Here is an 18,608-nt window from a genome sequence, read left to right on the forward strand (position 1 = left end):
AGATATCACCTTACACATGTTAGAACGGCTATTATCAAGAAAGATACGAGACAATCAATGCTGGTGAGGATGTGGAGAAAAGGGAACCCTGGTATACTGCTGGTAGGAATGTAAATTGGTGTAGTCACTATGGAAAACAGTATCAAAGTCCCTCTAAAAACTAAAAATAGAACTATCAAATGATCCAGCAATTGCACTTCTGGGTATACATCTGAAGAAGATGAGATCACTATTTTAAAGCGATATCTGCACTCCTATGTTCACTGCAGCATTATTTACAGTAGCCAAGACATAGAAACAACCTAAATGTCCATTGAGGGATGAGTAGATTAAAAAAAATGTGATATAGATAGGAATATCATTCAGCCATGAAAGAGGAAGGAAATCCTGCCATTTGAGACAACATGAATGGATCTTGAGAGCATTATGCTAAGTGAAATAAATCAGACAGACAAAGACAAATACTGTATGATTCCACTTATATGTGGAATCTAAAAACATCAAACTCATAGAAACAGAGTAGAATGGTGGTTGCCAAAGGCTGAGGGGTGGGGGAAATCGTGAGATGTTGGTCAAAGGATACAAACTGTCAGCTCTGTGGTGAATAAGGCTCAGGGATGTAATGTACAGCATGGTGACTATAGTTAATAATACTGTATTGTAATCTCGAAAATTGCTATGAGAGTTGAGCTTTAACATTCTCACCATAATGACAATAACAAAATTGTAAGTATGTGAGGTAGAGGATGTGTTAACTGACCTTATTGTGGTAAACATTCTGCAATATATACGTGTATCAAATCATCACATTGCACACCTTAAACTTATACAGTGTTATATGTTAATGAAGCTGGGGGAAAAAGAGGGCTTGGAGTAAAAGGATCAGGAAGGGGATCCTGAAAATGTTAGAGCACTTGAAGTCGGCTTTATGTGATGTCGGCGAGGAGTGCTGACTGAGGTAAAGGAAACAGACCTGGGTCCTCACAAATCCTTCTGCATTTACGCAGTGTTCGAATCTCAAAAATGTTTGAGAATTACAGATTGCCGAACTCCTCCAGTCCAACCTTCTTGATTTACAGGTGAAGAAGCTGAGGCCCAGGGCACAGCAATTTAGAGTCAGATGGGACTTATTCTGAGTTCTGGGCCTTCTCTATGACTTCCTCACACTCCATTTCACTGGCAAACTTTTTTAGTTCAACACATAGCACTCATTATACCCCAGGCCCTATGGCAGAGAGTGGTGACTCAAAAAACGCATATGAAGATTACGATCTAATCAGCGAGACAGAGAGCTTCAGAACAAATTATCCTAGATAAAAACCAATATATAGAAACTTGAGAACCGCAATAAACCCACTAATGAGCCACGTGTTGTGGGACATGCTAAGACCTTGTGTTATAAATACTTGTGCACTTACTCGATCTCCCCGCCTTGAGGGCCAGGACAGAGTTTTTGTACTCGTCGTATCAGCGCATCTTGCTCCAGACCTGCAACCCAGGAGAAACACAGTTAGATATTGAATCAATGCGGCTCCCATCTGCCTAGGGCCCCCACCTCGAAGGAGCACCTCTCCTAAGGAGGAGAATAAAAGAGAGTGAGAAGGTATGGGGTTAAAATTAAGCTGGTGGGACTGGGGAGGGCAAGGATCTTAAAAGATACTCGCCAAAAGCAGAGAAAGCCAAGACTAGCCTTCTCTGGACAGACGGAAACGGACGCGCTCCCCCTGGAGGCGGCGCAGGATGCTCACAGGGTGACCCAGCCGCCCAGCCCGTGGTCGCGGGTCCCTCGGTCGAGTGTGGGCGCCTGCGGGGACCTTGAGCTAGAGGCGGCCCTCGCGCTTCGCGCTGAGACGAGTCCTATTTGCCCTTGGGTAGTACTTCCCGGGAAGCGAGGACGCCGATAGCGACTGGCTTGGGATGGGGTCTGGTTCTTCTAGATGGCTGAGGTCTAAACAGTGCCCCGGGGGAATGAGGCTCAAAGATCTTGCGCGCCCCGCCGTCTCCCCTCCCCCATGTTAGCGTATCTTCTTGAGATGATCTCAGGGATGCATCGTCTCACAGAGACAGACGTCGCCTGTGAATCCACTCCTGAATTTTTCCTAACGCTTAGTTAATTCCCTCTGGAGGCAGAGATGCTGGGGTGAGACGGTGCCCGGTCTGCTCCGCAATTCCAAAGAAACCCCCCCTTCGGCGCGCATCCCGGTTCCTTCCCTCCCAGTCCTCTCCACTCGCCCACCTCCTCCCCCTCGCCTCCCCCGCGTCCGCCCGGCGTCATCGCCCCCTTTCCCCTCCCATCTCCCCGCCGCGGCGCCCGGCTCAGCTCGCATCTCCACCGCAGTCTCCGCCGCGAGCTCCGGGCGGTGGCGGGCGGCCCCAGGCTCGGGCTGTCCGCGAGGCTCGTGCAGCAGCGCCCCCACCCCGCTCCCTCGCCAGCCTGGGTGACTGCCTGGGGACATTGGGATTCCAGGTGAGCAGCGCCCTCAGGGACCGAATAAGCTTTCCAGGTAAGGAAGGATGGAGCCCCCCAGCACAGGGCGAGACTGTAGAACTTGGAAGTTTCCCTGAGAAAGGCAGGACCCGCCCGAGGAGAGCTTCTTTGAAGGGCTTTACTAAACACAGGGATCAAACTTAGCACTTCAAGTTCTCAAAGAAACTGCTCTTCCGACAGGCAGTTGTGTGTGCTGGCGCCTGCGTGGTGTAACATTAACAGTAACAGTGTTTGCATTGGAATATAAACGGAATTCTTTCTACTTGAGCAGCACCAGAGGGGACCCTCTTTATTTTTATGATTATTAACAGATGCCATTGCAAAAGGTGTAAAATGCATTCCTGGAAAGCCTGCTCTGGTTGAAAGCCTCTTTGGCAGGGTTACTGTGAAAGCTAGAATCTCCGTCTCTTTCTCTCCCTCTCTCTCGTCGGTTTTGCTGCGCAGGTCAGCAAAAGGAGCAGTGGAAAACGTTTTTGAAATGAGAAGGTGAAATGAAATTGAAAAGTCTTGGACTTGCTTTAAAATACTCTGGCAAAAAACCCAAAACAGAACAAAAGGAGGGAGGAGATAGATGAAACAAGATTGGCAAAATATTGATAATTGTTGAAGCTGGATGATAGACACATGGGGCCAATACTTTTTTCTCTACTTTTCCCTCTACTTTTGCGTAGTTTGGAAATTTTCTATAATAAAAAGTTTTTGAGAAATTGTAGAAACATTCCTGCCTGATTCCTCTGACCTTTTAACCCTGTCATCAGTTTGAAAAGAAGCTGCAAGTTCTAGCTGGGTGTTTTTTCCACTTTTATGAACCCTTCTTACTTCTGAAATTAATTCTCATTTTACCCCAAGTGCATTTGTCTCCATAGAGGGTTATAAAAGTCATATTTTGCTGCTTGGAGAATTATGCTTAGATCTGCTTTATAATTTAGAACAGAGAATGTTAAAATTCCAACCAAATAAGACATCTAGGCTTGAAAGTAGTGGCCAAGCACCATATGAATGTTATTGGGAAATATTCCAGGAGCTCCTTTAGTGTGAGAAGACGTTGGACTCTCCTCACTTTCCTTCCAGACAGCTCAGAAACCTATACGCTCTTAAGAATCTTTTTTGTGTTTTTAAATGTGAGATTGTTTAGCCTATGTGCTGGTACATAGTATGTCCTCATTATATGTTAAAATAAACAATTGCTAATATGAGTTAATTTCTCTAAATGAGTAAATTATTTATCTTTCTCTACCCAATGCTCAAATATCCAAGGCAAGCAGATTGCATTTTAAGAATTAGGACCAGACTTAGAATTTGGAGGCTGAAGTTACCTCACCCAGCTCTGTCTTAACTCTGCAGATAAGAAATCTGAGACTGAGAAGTTAGGAAACAGCAAAGTCAAATTAGTGGTTCACAGTTATTATTTTATAACTTTGCTTAACTAAATTCTTTTTAAGTTTCGAATAGGTTAAGCTGAGGTATGATAAGCTAAAAATATTGTGATCATAAGATGCTTTAAAATCTGAAAAGCAGTGAACCTAACATATTTACAGATCTTCATTGCTTTCAAAGGCCAACTTGCAAGATATAAAAATAAGTCAAGAGCCATGGGCTGTGCACTTTCTGTGTCCGTGCATGAGAACGCCAGCAGAGGTTCCCTGGGGGCTCTGTTAGTGCCCCTTGGGTGAAATTTATTCACCCCAAATTTGATTAACACACACCATATCCCTTGCATAAATTGAAATTTACATGTCCTGGAAAAGGGCGAAAAAACAAAGGGGGTTTTATTTTTTATTGTGATGAGAAACAGAACTTGTGGGTTACTGTAAAGTAATCAACTGTGTAACTTTACCATCTTCCTTTCCCTCAAGTATTGCCAAACTTTTTAAGCAGACATTACTTTGTCTCCATTCCTGAAACTAAACTTGAAAATAGCGCTATGGTATGATATTTTGAATAGCAATTGGCACATTGTCAATGAACTTTCTCACCATTTATTTTCAGCCTAGAACCAGCGGAGATCTTATCTTTTAGTAATGGATTATAAAATATTTCATAAACATATGTGAACTATTTGGCAGGTTGAAGATTTTCCTTAGTGTTGAAATGAATTGCAGAGCATATGAGAGACCATTTAACAGTGCTGTAGGTCAGAGGGGGAGTGTGCTGGCACCTCAATGGCTGTTGGAAAGTCACCTACCAGAAACCTGTCTGGCTGTAGACAGCATTATCAGCCCTCAGTTCATCAGGATGGGCTCCGTGGCCTGTAGGTGGGTTTTCGAAATCTGATAAATTCCATATGTGACAACAGTTTGGTATACTATCAACCAGTTAGACTTCTCCCCCTGCTGAATCTTGCATGCTTTTATAATAAATTCTATTTCGTGGCTCAGTGAATGTAAACCGTTTAAACGCTGGCTCTTAGGTTTGCCATCACCGGGCTGGCTTTGCCATCTACTGGTAGCAATATGGATAGCAGGCAAATTCCTACCCAGAGGACTAGGAATTGGAACTTCTTGAGGATCATTGATGAGTTAGTTACTTGGGTTTTCTCATTAGTGATTTAATCTAGGATTTTAGAGCTGAAAGACATTTAGAAACTTTCTAGTCCTACTTAATGGCTAAGGAGGGCCCTCACAGAGATTCCTAAACAAGGGAAGTCGCTTTGAACGGATGCCCAGCCTAGGGAGCACTCAGAATGCGTGTGCTGAATAACCAAATACCTTTACCCTCTGCCAGTCCTCGTTCCTCTCTAGCAATCCTGCTCTATGCCACCACAAAGTTTCGTCATGATCTCCTGTTTTTAGTTCTAAAATTGCATGCCTGTCTGATTTTCCTTAAAATGAAAATTTCCATTTATGTTTAAGTCTCTGAACCAAACATGCTTTTCCACTTCATATCACTCCTTACTACTTCTTTCTTTCTAAGCATCCAGGGCAGACAGTTTTAAAAACTAGATTCTTACCTTTATAAGTGTATTTGTTTCCCCTTGCTGCTATAGCAAATTAGCAAAAACTTAACGACTTCAGTTCTGGAGGCTAGAAGTCTGAAGTGAGTCGGCAGGGTTGCATTCCTTACGGAAGGCCCAGGAGAAAATCTGCTTCCTTGACTTTTTGAAGTTCTGGAGGCCAGCCCGCAGCCCGTGGCTTGTAGCCCTGCGTCACTCTGACCTCGCCCTGCTTCCTCCCAGCTCCTCCTCACTCTAGACCTGCCTGTCTTCTTCTTCTTTGAGTCCCTGTGATTACATCGGCCTTACCTGGATAATACCAGCTAATCCCATCTTAAAATCCTTAATCACATGAATATGGCCAATAGACACATGAAAAGATGTTCATCATCGCTAATCATCAGGGAAATGCAAATCAAAACTACACTAAGATATCACCTTACACCCGTTAGATTGGCAAAAACATCCAAAACCAAGAGTGACAAATGTTGGAGAGGATGTGGAGAAAAAGGAACCCTCATACACTGTTGGTGGGAATGCAAACTGGTACAGCCACTATGGAAAACAGTATGGAGATTTCTCAAAAAGTTAAAAATAGAAATACCCTATGACCCAGCCATCCCATTACTGGGTATCTATCCTAAGAACCTGATATCAGAAATCTCAAGAGTCCGTTGCACCCCTATGTTCATCGCAGCATTATTTACAATAGCCAAGACGTGGAACCAGCCTACATGCCCAGAAACTGATGATTGGATAAAGAAGATGTGGTATATATACACAATGGAATACTACTCAGCCATAAAAAAAGACAAAATTGGCCCATTCACAACAACGTGAATGGACCTCGAGGGTATTATGTTAAGCGAAATAAGCCAGTCAGAGAAAGACGAACTCTATGTGACTCCACTCATAGGTGGAAGTTAGTATATTGATAAAGAGATCTGATCGGTGGTTACCAGGGAAAAGGGGGGGGGAGGTGGGAGGAGGGCACAGAGGGGGAAGTGGTGTACCCACAACATGACTAACAAAAATGTACAACTGAAATCTCACAAGGTTGTAATCTATCATAACATTAATAAAAAAAAAAAATCCTTAATCACATTTGCAAAATCTCTTTTACCATGTGAGGACCATATTCACAGCTTCTGGGGTTTAGGATGTGGCTCTCTTTGGGAGCCATTATTTGGCATAAACAATGAGGTACACAGCCATTAGAGGAGTAGGAAATGCCTTATAAATATCTCCCTATGTTTTGACTTCTATTTTTTGGTCTTAACAGTAATAATTGCTGCCACTTTTTGAGTGCTCTGGTCATTGTGCTTATATATATCGTATAAGCTTCTCACAAAAATACTCTAAAATATTATCACTATTTAACAAATATGGAAAATAATGTTTGGAGAGATTAAGTAACCTTCACCAAGTCACAGCTAAGAAGTTGCAGGGGTCCTTAAGTTTTGGCTTCAAAGCCCACTGCCTCCATAATCACTGAAACACCCCAATTACTGCTCTCCACCTTCATTATGTCACTAACACTGTTATTTGCTCATCATTGTGATCCCATACACCTTTTAACTTAAACACCACCTCCATTCAATCCCCTAGTCCATGATTAACATTCGCTGGGGGCCTAAAGTGGGCCAGGAATTGAACTGTATAAAATGTCTACTCTCCTCTGCACCTGCTCCCGATTTGTGAAAGTGACTATTAAAGTTTTTACAGTGTTCTTCCAAACCTAATCCATTTAATGCTCGCTTTACAGCTGTTTGCTCTTACTGGTAATGCTCCCCCACTCCTGCTGTGGCCTTCTGCCTAAGCCAGCACTCCTCTCTACCAGTTGTTGGAATATCTGGGCCAGGACACAATGTCTACGTGTTGTGTGTCAATCTCTACTGAGCAGGTGGAGGATGGAAGTGGAGGAGGATGGCTGGTGCATGTTTTCATGTATGTGTGTAAACATAGGCAGCGATGTTGGAGGGGCAGGTGGTGGTGGTGGATGGCTAAATAAAGGACAGCAAGTTGTAGAAAGTGGTTATGCGATCATTGGTGTGTCCTAACATATACATTAAGGTAGAAGTTGGTATTGGCCATACAAGGTCATTGATCTGACTGAGCAGTCCTTGACCCACACCAGCACCCCTGAAAATGTTTGAAAGGTTAATGCAAAATTATGTTCCGTGGCAGCATACTATCCACGTGAATTTGGACACTGCCTCACTGTACATTACAAGGGACCAGGTGAAAGGAAAGGCCTAAGTGTGACTCTATTGCCAGGTGAGGGAAAGCAATTCAGTGCAGATCCTTGATGGTAAGTCAGCATCCTCATTTTCATATACAAGAAAAACAATCCGTTCGAAATACTTAATATAGTGGGCAATCATCGAATCTTTCATTAGTCCACCTGCCCTACCTAAGCCAAATTATAAACTTCTCAGGGTGAGAAACCAAAAAACAAAAGAGAAACTGAGCCTTAGAATATAATTATATCATGCCATAGTAAAATTCTGTACACTCTAGACAGACTCACTCAAAAAGTCAGGTTTTTCTTTCACTGTAAATCGCTCCCTTAATTATTTTGACATAGACTCTGTTTCTTTCTAGGCTGAGGGTCTGCTTCAGTTCCAGAATTCCTAATGTAGATCCAGGCTATAAATAAGACACAGGAAATGCAATTTGAGTGTTCTGTGGCTGGGTAATGTTTAATCACACTTAAGTTTAATAGCAACAAGAAAAATATATTACAGAGCCACAGATATTCATAGAAATGAGTAATTAGGAAAGTATTCATTTGGTAAGTCTCTAAAGTGAAGCTGTCCTTGAACAAAGCAAACAAAACACAACCAAGAAAAAGGGAGTTTGGGAGTGTGTGGGAAACCATCCTGAAATAAAAATATTTGCTGTGAAATTGACTTTTCAGAAAACTAGAAGTGCTATAACTTTGGCTCATATAACAATACTGTTTTAAAGTGATATTAATTCACCCATTAAGGTAGAGTAATAATTATAAAGGAACCTATTATTGACTGCTTACTATGCTTTGGGCTCAGTGGTGATTCTTTGCAGATATCATCTCATTTAATCCCCACAATTATGTTCTGGGGTAGAGATTACTATTATTCCCACTTTGTAGATGAGGAAACTGAACCTTAACTGAACTCAATAAACTGCCCAAATTCGTATGCCCAAAGGGTGGTCAAGATGAGACCTTAGCCCAAGTCTTCTCACTCCTTGGTCTGCACTCGTGACCACTGTCTAGTGTAGACACTCAAATATTCCAAACATGGTGAGCAATGAGATTTCTAAGAAAGCATAAGCAAACAAATAAAAAAAGAGTAATCGTAAGTCACCTCTTGTAGTTACGTGTGATCATTTCTGTTAAGGTAGACCAGGGACAAATGTGGAATAATATCTGCTCCATCAGTAAAAGTTCATCTCCTTATCCCGATATTCTTGCTTCCTCCCTAGTTCCCTTTCACTCCATTTGTCTCCATGATCCAACCCATAATCGACTATGTGTACGATGACTCATGGTGGAGAGTGATGACCGCCACTTCACTTTCATTAACCAAAACTGGAATTTGAAGCCCCAACTCCAAGCCATCTGGAAAGCGACAGTGAAGGTCACAATTATAGTGGAAGACAGGAAAAAGGAGGAGGATGAGGGAAGGCACAGGGCATTAAAGCTTTTAAAATATTATCGCTGCCTCACCAATTGGGACTGTGTCTCTTTAGATCAACGTGTTAGTGCTTTTTGGGTGACGGGCATCTGTAGACATATCCACTGAACATGGATCGCTCTATCAGTAAGAGCTATCATTTACATGACATTGACATTTCACCACAGGGCAAATTTGGTTTTTCCAAAAGAAAGTGTCCTTAAACATTTGTGCAATTTTAAATTACAGGCCAAATTAGACAGGCTAACTAAATTCATGTCCTCTTATTACTGTGATTTGAGGCCACATTACAAGGCTCTGCCCTTTCCATGCCCAAGGATAGATGTGGGCATGGCTTTTATTCCTGTGGTGCACTGCCAACAGAGCTCCCTCCAAGGGCACCAGACAGGGCCTGCGAACTGATGCCACTGCATCGTCTGTAGCATCAGCTGTTGGAGGCATTACATAGAAGCCTACAGAATTTGAATCTTTTCAGACATATTATTATATCACTTATATAAAAGTAAGTTATATTGGTTCTTTATTAAATGGCTGAGCCATTTGATATTAGCCGTTGCTAACACAGTAAAAGAGCAAAGTTCAGAATAAATTCACTTTGTTCACAAAGACAAAGCAGATGTCATTTGAAACCCTGTTAAGCAATCATCCCTGGAAAGGTCGCCGTCTGGGTTGTGGCTCAAGCTGCTACACCAGGGCCTTGGCCGCGGTTCTCAGACTGTACTGAGCACGAGAAGTGTCTGAGGGCTAGTTAAAACACAGGTGGCTAGGAACTCGACCCCTTCCCGGAGAGCTCTGACAGCAGGTCTGGGGTTGTCGCTGAGCATTAGCAGTTATAAGTTCCCAGGTGATGCTGATGCTATTGGTCTTGGGGACAACAATCTGGGGATCCCCTGCTATGACAGTTTATTTTGCCATACACAAGTACAGAATTTTATTAACAAACTAATAACATTCTTTTGAGTTGTTCATGTTTCATTTTGAGTTCAAAGTCAGCAAAAAACCAATGTCCCAGCTCAAAGCAGTCAAGGAGGAGAAGTTCCCCAGAACTCACAGGAGGGTCAGCCTTTTTGTTTGTTCAGACCCTTCTACTGATTGGATGAGCCCCGCTGGCAGTGGGGAGGGCCATCTGCTTTACTCAGTCTGTCAATTCAAATGTTAATCTCGTCCAAACCCCTCACAGACCAAGTTTGACCAAGTATCTGGGCACCTGTGGCCCAGTGACGTTGACACATAAATTGACCATTACCTGGGGCTTTCTTAAAAGTCTGCCTACAGAATTACGGCACCGGGTGTATGTTTTATTTGGTAGAGGGTAGGGGAATGTCTATGTTTGAGACCCATATTCTAGTTCGATGTTTGTGTAGTAAAAGGTCGTCTTGTCAATTATCACTGTATATTTGCATTCTGCCTTTCTAATCCGTAACTAGCTAAAAAGTTGCAAGACTAAATTAAATAGTACTGAAAAAAATAAAACCTAACTAGGGAAACAATACCACAGCACTATGATTTAGACATGCTCTCTTTTGCCTAGGAATGACACTATTCTGGGTTTAACTATTCTGTTTAACAGTTGAATTGGCAGACTAAGGAAAGCAAATTGCCCTCCCTAATGTGAGCGGGGCTCCTCCAAGCAGTTGAAGGGTCTGAACAAACAAAAAGACTTTCCCACATTTATTACTCCACAATCATTAGGATCAAATGTTAAAATGTACAAAGGGATTCTATGTATTTCTCAACATGCATATTTGGCTGGCTTTCAGTCTTTGATGTAATCATATATCAAGTACGCAATGGACAGCTGTTGTCATAAAGGGCTAAAAGAAAAGTCAATTTTTAAAAATTTTGTTTCCCACACCACAAAACTGCCTTGACTGAAATTTTGCTAAGAATCAAGTAGATAAAAGATATGCATATATCTTTTTTTAATCATCTATTTTGCTCTGTTAATAAGCTAAGAGGCAACAAATAACTCTGATTTTAGCTTTTTTTTTTTTTAGGCAAAGTCATAATTTCTCATTTTGGGAGCTACCCAGTTAAACAGAGGATTTCAAGGTCTCAGGAGAGTTACTGAATTGTTAGTCTTTTCATTGCAATACAATTAAATAAAATTGATAAAATGCTCATTATGAAAATTGCAGAAGATAAAGAAAATACTAAGTGGCTCAACAAAGTCATCACCAATATAATTACTGCTTTATATAAAGTCAAATTCGCCATGGTAATGATTAGAAAATATTGTGAGAGGAGTGTGGATTTTTCCTGAAGTATATTCTTTATTGATTTTTTGACAGTGTCTATCACTCTTTACACGAGAATGCCCCATCTCCAAAGTAAAACAAATTACAAGCTATTTAGCAAAGAATAGAGTCTAATATTAACCAGAATCACCATTACTCAGCATTCAAGTGTGAGCAGATGAAAAAATGGAAGTTTATAAATTTTTTATTAATATGTTCAAATATATGATGATTCAAATTAATTATGTCATGTTTTGGTGAATATATCATGTTCAAACAATAAAGAAGTTACTATAGTATGCATTTTTGTTTTATCAAAAGAATGTTGTTTGTTTGGGGCCAGCCCAGTGGCATAGCAGTTGAGATCACCGCTCTGCTTCAGTGGTCCCTGGTTTGCAGGTTCGGATCCTGGGCGTGGACCTACCTACACACCGCTTATCAAGCCATGCTGTGGCAGGCATCCCACATATAAAGTAGAGGAAGATGGGCACAGATGTTAGCTCAGGGCTAATCTTCCTCATAAATAAATAAAAGAATGTTATTAGTTAATAAAATTCTGTACTTGTATATGGCAGAGTGAACTCTGTTGTCTTAGAGATGTCCATATTCAACTCTGCATCAGAGACAACTTTTGCTTTTCATTCCAGTGCTCAGGAGCCAATGGGTGTACCCTGGGTTGTGGGCATTCTAACATTCTTCATTAGCTTTGCTTTCCCTGCAAAAAAGCTTATCAGAAAGCACTGAGAATGAAAATATTGTTAGAATAATCTAACCTCGAATTGCCTCTGCTTTATGCAAAGTGCAAATAATTTGCTAAGCCTCTATATTTTAGCTATTAGTTAAAAACGACTTGGAGCATGGCTTATAAATTTCAAAATTGCTGCTCCAAAGAGTGCTATGACTTCCTCCCACCTCCACAGAGCAACAACTGACAAACATCAGTTTTACTAAATAGATTTATGTACCAGTGAGCCTAGAGAAGCAGGTAAAGAAGGCAAGAAGACGTAAATAATAAAAGAGGTATTATATAATTTATGAAGTCCTGGCAACTTTAAAAATACTTACGCAAGAACACTGCTCTTAGATGATGAGACCCATGATGAAAGGGACTATACTGAATCATGATCATGTTCCCCCAAGTGGCAAATTCAGAACCATGGCCTGTGCTCCCTAAATTCGTACAACGAATTTTAATATACAGTGAAATCCTACTATGACCCACTTTTCTATGTTGCTTTGCTTAGATAGTAGTTCCAAGGACAACATTGTTTAAAAAAAAGTGCAGCGTATATTTTTCTTACTTTAGCATAAATGGCCTGTGCTGTATATTTTCTTTTTATGATAAGGGTTTCTACTTGTAAAAATCAAAGTGGGTCAATAGCAGATGAACTCATTTATTCATTTCTAAACCTCTACTGCTTTTAGAACATAATCCAGTGATTTCAATTACACCATCAATCAGCTTGGTCTGCAAACCATGGTTCAGGAAAATTCACTGTATTCCAGTGAACGTGTTTCGAGCTCTGTGCTAGGCATTTACGCTTCAGAAATGGGAATTTATAATCCTGGATTTTAAGGAGCTAAGTGCAGGGAAAGTCAGGACATCTGCTGCTATCTTTATTTCTAAGTCATCTGGAAATAAGGGTGTAGGAGACCCTTAGGAGGGAGGGAGTGGGCCTTAGGCAACAGAGTACCCCAGTCAGCACCTCCCATCCAGGCACTGGGCTGTCTGGGGAGGTAGAGTGGAGACAGCAGGTGTGTGGAGGAGGTATGTTAGGGCTGGTGGAGAAAAGATTGGGTAAAAAACAATTTAGTAATTTTGGAAATCTGAATGAGCCTATTTAGCAGGGTGTCTGATCTCAGTAAAATCTAAGTATGGTGAAAATAAAGAGTCTTATTTGTGGCAAAAGTACATCAGGATCCAAAGCCTAAAGGAAATTTTTTTTTTTAAAAAAAAACCATTATAAAGTTTCTTTTTTTTCTTTTTTTAAGGACAAAACAGAAAAACAAAATGGAAAATATGCTATTTTGGTTGTTATTTTTCACCCTCGGACGGACTCTCACTGATGGATCTGAAATGGAACAGGATTTTATGTGGCACTTGAGAAAAATACCCCGGCTTGTCAGTGAAAGGACTTTCCATCTCACCAGCCCCACCTTTGAGGCAGATGCTAAGATGGTGTTAAATAGAGCGTGTGGCATCGAATGCCGGAAAGAACTCCCAGCTCCCAGCCTTTCTGAACTGGAACATTCTCTCGCATACGAGACTGTCTTTGAGAACGGCACCCGAACCTTGACCACAGTGAAAGTTCAAGGTTTGGTCCTTGAGCCAACTCAAAATATCACCACGAGAGGAGCATCAGTTAGGAGAAGGAGGCAGGTGTATGGCACAGACAGCAGGTTCAGCATCTTGGACAAAAGATTCTTAACCAATTTCCCTTTCAATACGGCCGTGAAGCTCTCCACGGGCTGCAGTGGCATTCTCATTTCCCCCAATCACGTTCTGACCGCCGCCCACTGCGTTCATGATGGAAAGGACTACATCAAAGGGACTAAAAAGCTCAGGGTAGGGCTGTTGAAGATGAGAAATAAAGGTGGCGGCAAGAAACGCAGGGGTGCTAGGAGGAGCAGGAGAGAAGCAAACGGTGGTGACCAAAGAGAGGGTAGCGAAGAGAATCTGAAGGAGAGAACCAAGGCTGGAAGAAGAAGAAAGGGGTCTGGCCGGCGTCACAGAGTCGCTGAGGGGCAGCCCTCCTTCCAGTGGACGCGGGTCAAGAATACCCACATTCCCAAAGGCTGGGTTAGAGGAGGGAGTGGAGACGCCGCCTTGGACTATGACTACGCTCTTCTGGAGCTGAAGCGTGCTCACAGAAAGAAGTACATGGAACTAGGCATCAGTCCAACCATAAAGAAGCTGCCGGGCGGAATGATCCACTTCTCAGGATTTGATCATGACCGGGCAGATCAGTTAGTCTACAGGTTTTGTAGCGTGTCCGATGAATCCAATGATCTCCTCTATCAATACTGCGATGCGGAGTCGGGCTCCACTGGCTCCGGGGTCTATCTGCGTCTGAAAGAGCCAGACAACAAGAACTGGAAGCGCAAAATCATTGCGATCTATTCAGGCCACCAGTGGGTGGACGTCCACGGTGTTCAGAAGGACTATAACGTGGCGGTGCGCATCACTCCGCTCAAGTTCGCCCAGATTTGCCTCTGGATTCACGGAGATGATGCCAAGTGTACTTACGGCTAACAGAAAGCCGCGACGAGCTCGCGGATGATCTAAATTGCGGAGGAAACCAGGTCTGATGATTGTAGCAAGATCACTTCATAGGTTAGGCCTGGACTTGAACCCTATCAATAGCATTTCAACATTTTTATGAATTTACTTTTTCAAAAGTAGGAGATTTTCATACATTTAAAAAGTGTTTAGGAACAGATATTGGAACTAGATGGGCACTTCAGTGCCAAGTATGTATTCTTCTTTACAAGATGGTAAGTGTCATTTGTGGGAAAATTCTTGTTTCTTTCTGCCTTCTTAAAAATTAGACATTCTTTAAAACTTCAAGCTGGTGTTATAAATATTATGTAATTTCTGACATTCTCAGGGTCCCACTCTAAGAAGAATCTAACAGGATGCCAGCTGCATATTAAATGTGAAACTGCATATACAGTAACAGATTAGAATCAGGTTAGAGGCAGTAATTTACAACACAGATTGTACTACTCCGAGATGGACCCATTCAGCTCATGCTCTCTGTGTTTATATTGTGATTTCTGTTGGGTCTGAGAAATTTTAGTAGGTTTAAAAAAAAAAAAGAGAGAATTACAAGGAACAGCAAGCTTTATAAACAAAACTATCAACTGTTTTACTGCTTTAAAAAATACCAACTGAAGTATTATTTAAAAATGGGAGAAATGCTTTGTTCTATAAAATAAATCCAGTTTAAAAATAGGGAAGCTGAGACATTTTAAGGTCTTACGTTTTTATTTAACTAGTATTCTGAACATGGACTTTTCATGTATGCATAGGGAAGAGCGTTCAAAGTTAGAAATGATCATGCATTGAAAGCCACTTCATTTTAGGCTATACATTCTCCTATGTATGAGGCATTACAGTTTTAGATAGGGAATTTCTTCATAGAGCCATAGGCATATTACTTTGATGAATTCTCTGATTAGTAATTTTAGATAGGTACTCTCCTAAAAATGAACATAATTTACAAATAATATTTTCAAAAGAAGGTTCTGATTATTTTCCTTAGGGACTAAGGCGGTACACTCACTGTGGCCATCGTGGCCAACAGGGTCCAGCAGCTGCCCAGGGGTAAAACACAGAGTTGGCCCGCAGCACGTATTTCTTGAATGAACAGATATTTGTTGAAGGGCTCAAAACAGGTCCAGACCATTACATTTGAAGGGTTTTAGTGATCTGCAATAGAGTGCACCATAAAATCCAGGAATTGAAGGCCGAATTTCTGGTGTGTTCTTCCTGGCAGTTTCCAGGGCACACATTCTCTTCTCTCGTGACACACCCAAGTCATTGATTCTGCCTGAGTTCAAATTTATTTTACTTATTTTTTAAGAATGGGAAGTAATACCCTTGACTAGTATGCAAAGGAATATTTGATTACATTATGATAAAAAGCAATTTTGTAAATGGTGTCCAAAACAGCTGAAATTCACTATGTGTACATTCTTTTATAATGTGAATCTGTTAAAAATATTCAATAAAAATTTCAAAAAATTGTAACTCTTACTACATGTGTATTTTTGTTTTAAATACAAGGTTTCAGCATGGATTACATTAACTGTGTTATTTATTTAAAAAAATGATTCTGTTTAATTCTAAACATGTTTCCCTGAGTAGTGTGCTATCATTGGTGCTATTGACTCAAAAGTTTTGATCAAAACTTTTTGGGGAAATATCTATATGATCACTGCCACTAAAAATGTTTCAAGGGGAATTTTGCATACTTACTTGCAAGCACACACATAATCTTCATCTTAGATCCTTAGAAAATAATTCCAGAGATTTGAGTAAGTTCGGAGTAATTTAGTGTGCTTAGTGTCAGTGGTTTGGTGTTTAATGTTAAATTCTGAATATACTTAATTTTCTTCAAATCATACTTTTCAAAAATATAAAATTTAGCTCATTTTATTTGCAGAGGTTTTTTCGATTCTCTCCTTCTCTTTTCCAAGAGAATCATGAATCTTCTTTGACTTATTTAGGATCACTAAAATGTACGGTATTACTCAGAAAGTTTTACTTCACATACTTTTTCTGTTACGCTTATCAGACTTGAAATAGAAAATTAAATTGAATTCACTTAGCTAAACAAGAATATTCACACACACATTTGATGTCTACTGTGTACAAAGGCCTACAGTGACTTACTGCTTAGAGAAACTTATCAATGATTGAAATCAAAAAACTATTTACAAAGCAACTGAAATTTAAAATTGTGGCTTTTTTTCCTTTACTCGAAGAACATATTTCATTTTATTGATTGATTGGTTGATTGCGCAAATGGAAGAGACTTATTTTTTCCTTTTTGATATACTTCTTGGTTAAATCCCAAATGTTAATTTTCAAAAAGACTTAAATGTATGTATGACCAAGATCAGAGTTCCGGACAAATCATTACCCTTTTTATTTGTCAATAAAAGAATTCTTTGGAATTCTTATTTCATGGAAAGAATCTCAGGATTCGAAGAGAACTTTGATCATCTAGTTTAACTTCATAATTTAGATTTTAATTTCCCTCCATAGCATTCCCTTCAAGTGGTTGTCTAGTGATGAGAAGAAAATTTTCACCACTTAAAAATTACTTAGTTATTAAAATTCAGGACTATAACATTGTTTTAGTTTAAATAAGCTCAGTTTGCTACTGTAAAAATTATATTGTATTTATCTTGCATTTTTTCCCAGTGTTGACCATTTCAATTACAGTAGTCCCCCCTTATGCCCCTTATCCATGGGGGATACGTTCCAAGACCCCCAGTGGATGCCTGAAACCATGGATAGTACCAAAACCTGTATATAGTATGTTTTTTCCTATACATACATACCTATGATAAAATTTAATTTATAAGTTAGACACAGTAAGAGATTAACAATAATAAAATAGAAAATTATAACAATATACTGTAAAGTTATGTAAATGTCTCTCAAAATATCTTATTGTACTGTACTCACCCTTCTTGTGCTGATGTGAGATGATATAACGCCCACGTGATGAGATGAAGTGAAGTGAATGACTAGCATTGTGACATAGCATTCTTTTCAGACCTCAGTTGACTGGGCACAACTGAAAGCTTGGAAAGGAAAACCGTGGATAAGGGGGGACTCCTGTACTCATAATTCTTTGGCCTTATGCTAGTAAATTAGATGTTTACTCTCATCAAAAATGAGCTGTGATCATTACGAATTTTGGAATAATGCAATTGAACCAAGCATTGGACATTGCAAGGACGTGGATCTATAGGTATAAATAGTCTGGAAACAGCATTATTATTCTTTAATGTGGTTTCCCTATAACAAATATATTTTGGCTACTGATTTTAAAAAGTACCTGCCAAGGCTTAACAAATGATTTTATAAAAATTGCTTTTTATAAAAAACTGGAGCTGGTTTACTAAAACATCACCAGTTAATTAATAGAAGAATCTTTTTAATATGCTGATTTTTCCAGCTAGAATTGCCCTTTCTTAAATAACCAAATCATAAGCTTCAGAGAAATTTAGGAGATTTAGTCTAAGTGATGGTGAAATCACGTTCTCATCAGATGGGGTAAGTGTATAGATACACAATTCTTTATTGATTCACCATTCAACTAAGGGGGAAAAACACCCTCAGATGATTTTATTTTCTATATAGATAAAGTCTAGGGAGGGAAATTCCCTGTCTACTCCCTCCTGTATTTAATAACTGGCAGTTCGATCCAGTTAGTGAAACTGTCTAGAGCGTGGTGGCCAAAATAACCTGTGATCCCAATCTCAGCTGGCTTGCGTTAGCCACAGGTACGGTATTGTCTTAATCAGCTCAGGCTGCTGAAACAAAATACCATCGACTGGGTTGTGTGAACAATGAAAACTATTTCTCACAGTTCTGGAGGCTGGGAAGTCCCACAAGGTAGGTTTCGTTTCCAGGCCTCTTCTCCTGGCTTGTAGGCGGCCGCCATCTCGCTGTGTGCTCACAAGACTTTTTTTTGCACTCTCAGGAGACAGAGAGAAAGAGATGGAAGGCTCTTTGGTGTCTTCTTGTAAGG

The 18,608-nt window shown here is 40.4% G+C and overlaps 1 protein-coding gene across 3 annotated transcripts; it reads left to right on the forward strand.

Moving 5' to 3' along the window:
* The first annotated feature begins 1,431 nt into the window (after positions 1 to 1,431).
* Positions 1,432 to 15,158, forward strand: PRSS35 (serine protease 35). 3 transcript variants are annotated; one of them, XM_044757493.2, is made up of 2 exons: positions 1,432 to 1,603; positions 13,330 to 15,158. In XM_044757493.2, the coding sequence occupies exon 2, from the start codon at positions 13,349 to 13,351 to the stop codon at positions 14,588 to 14,590; it is 1,242 nt and encodes a 413-aa protein (XP_044613428.1). In that variant the 5' UTR covers positions 1,432 to 1,603; positions 13,330 to 13,348; the 3' UTR covers positions 14,591 to 15,158. The 3 variants fall into 3 exon arrangements, with proteins under 3 accessions (XP_044613428.1, XP_014708625.1, XP_014708624.1); XM_014853139.3 differs by lacking the exon at positions 1,432 to 1,603 and adding an exon at positions 1,880 to 2,467; XM_014853138.3 differs by lacking the exon at positions 1,432 to 1,603 and adding an exon at positions 2,004 to 2,504.
* Positions 15,159 to 18,608: the final 3,450 nt, after the last annotated feature.

The sequence above is a fragment of the Equus asinus genome, chromosome 24, assembly GCF_041296235.1.
Source record: "Equus asinus isolate D_3611 breed Donkey chromosome 24, EquAss-T2T_v2, whole genome shotgun sequence".
Classification (NCBI taxonomy): domain Eukaryota; kingdom Metazoa; phylum Chordata; class Mammalia; order Perissodactyla; family Equidae; genus Equus; species Equus asinus.

Excerpts from the sequence above, each read along its gene's own strand:
- PRSS35 (XM_044757493.2), top strand. The coding sequence starts at position 13,349 with ATGGAAAATATGCTATTTTGGTTGTTATTTTTCACCCTCGGACGGACT.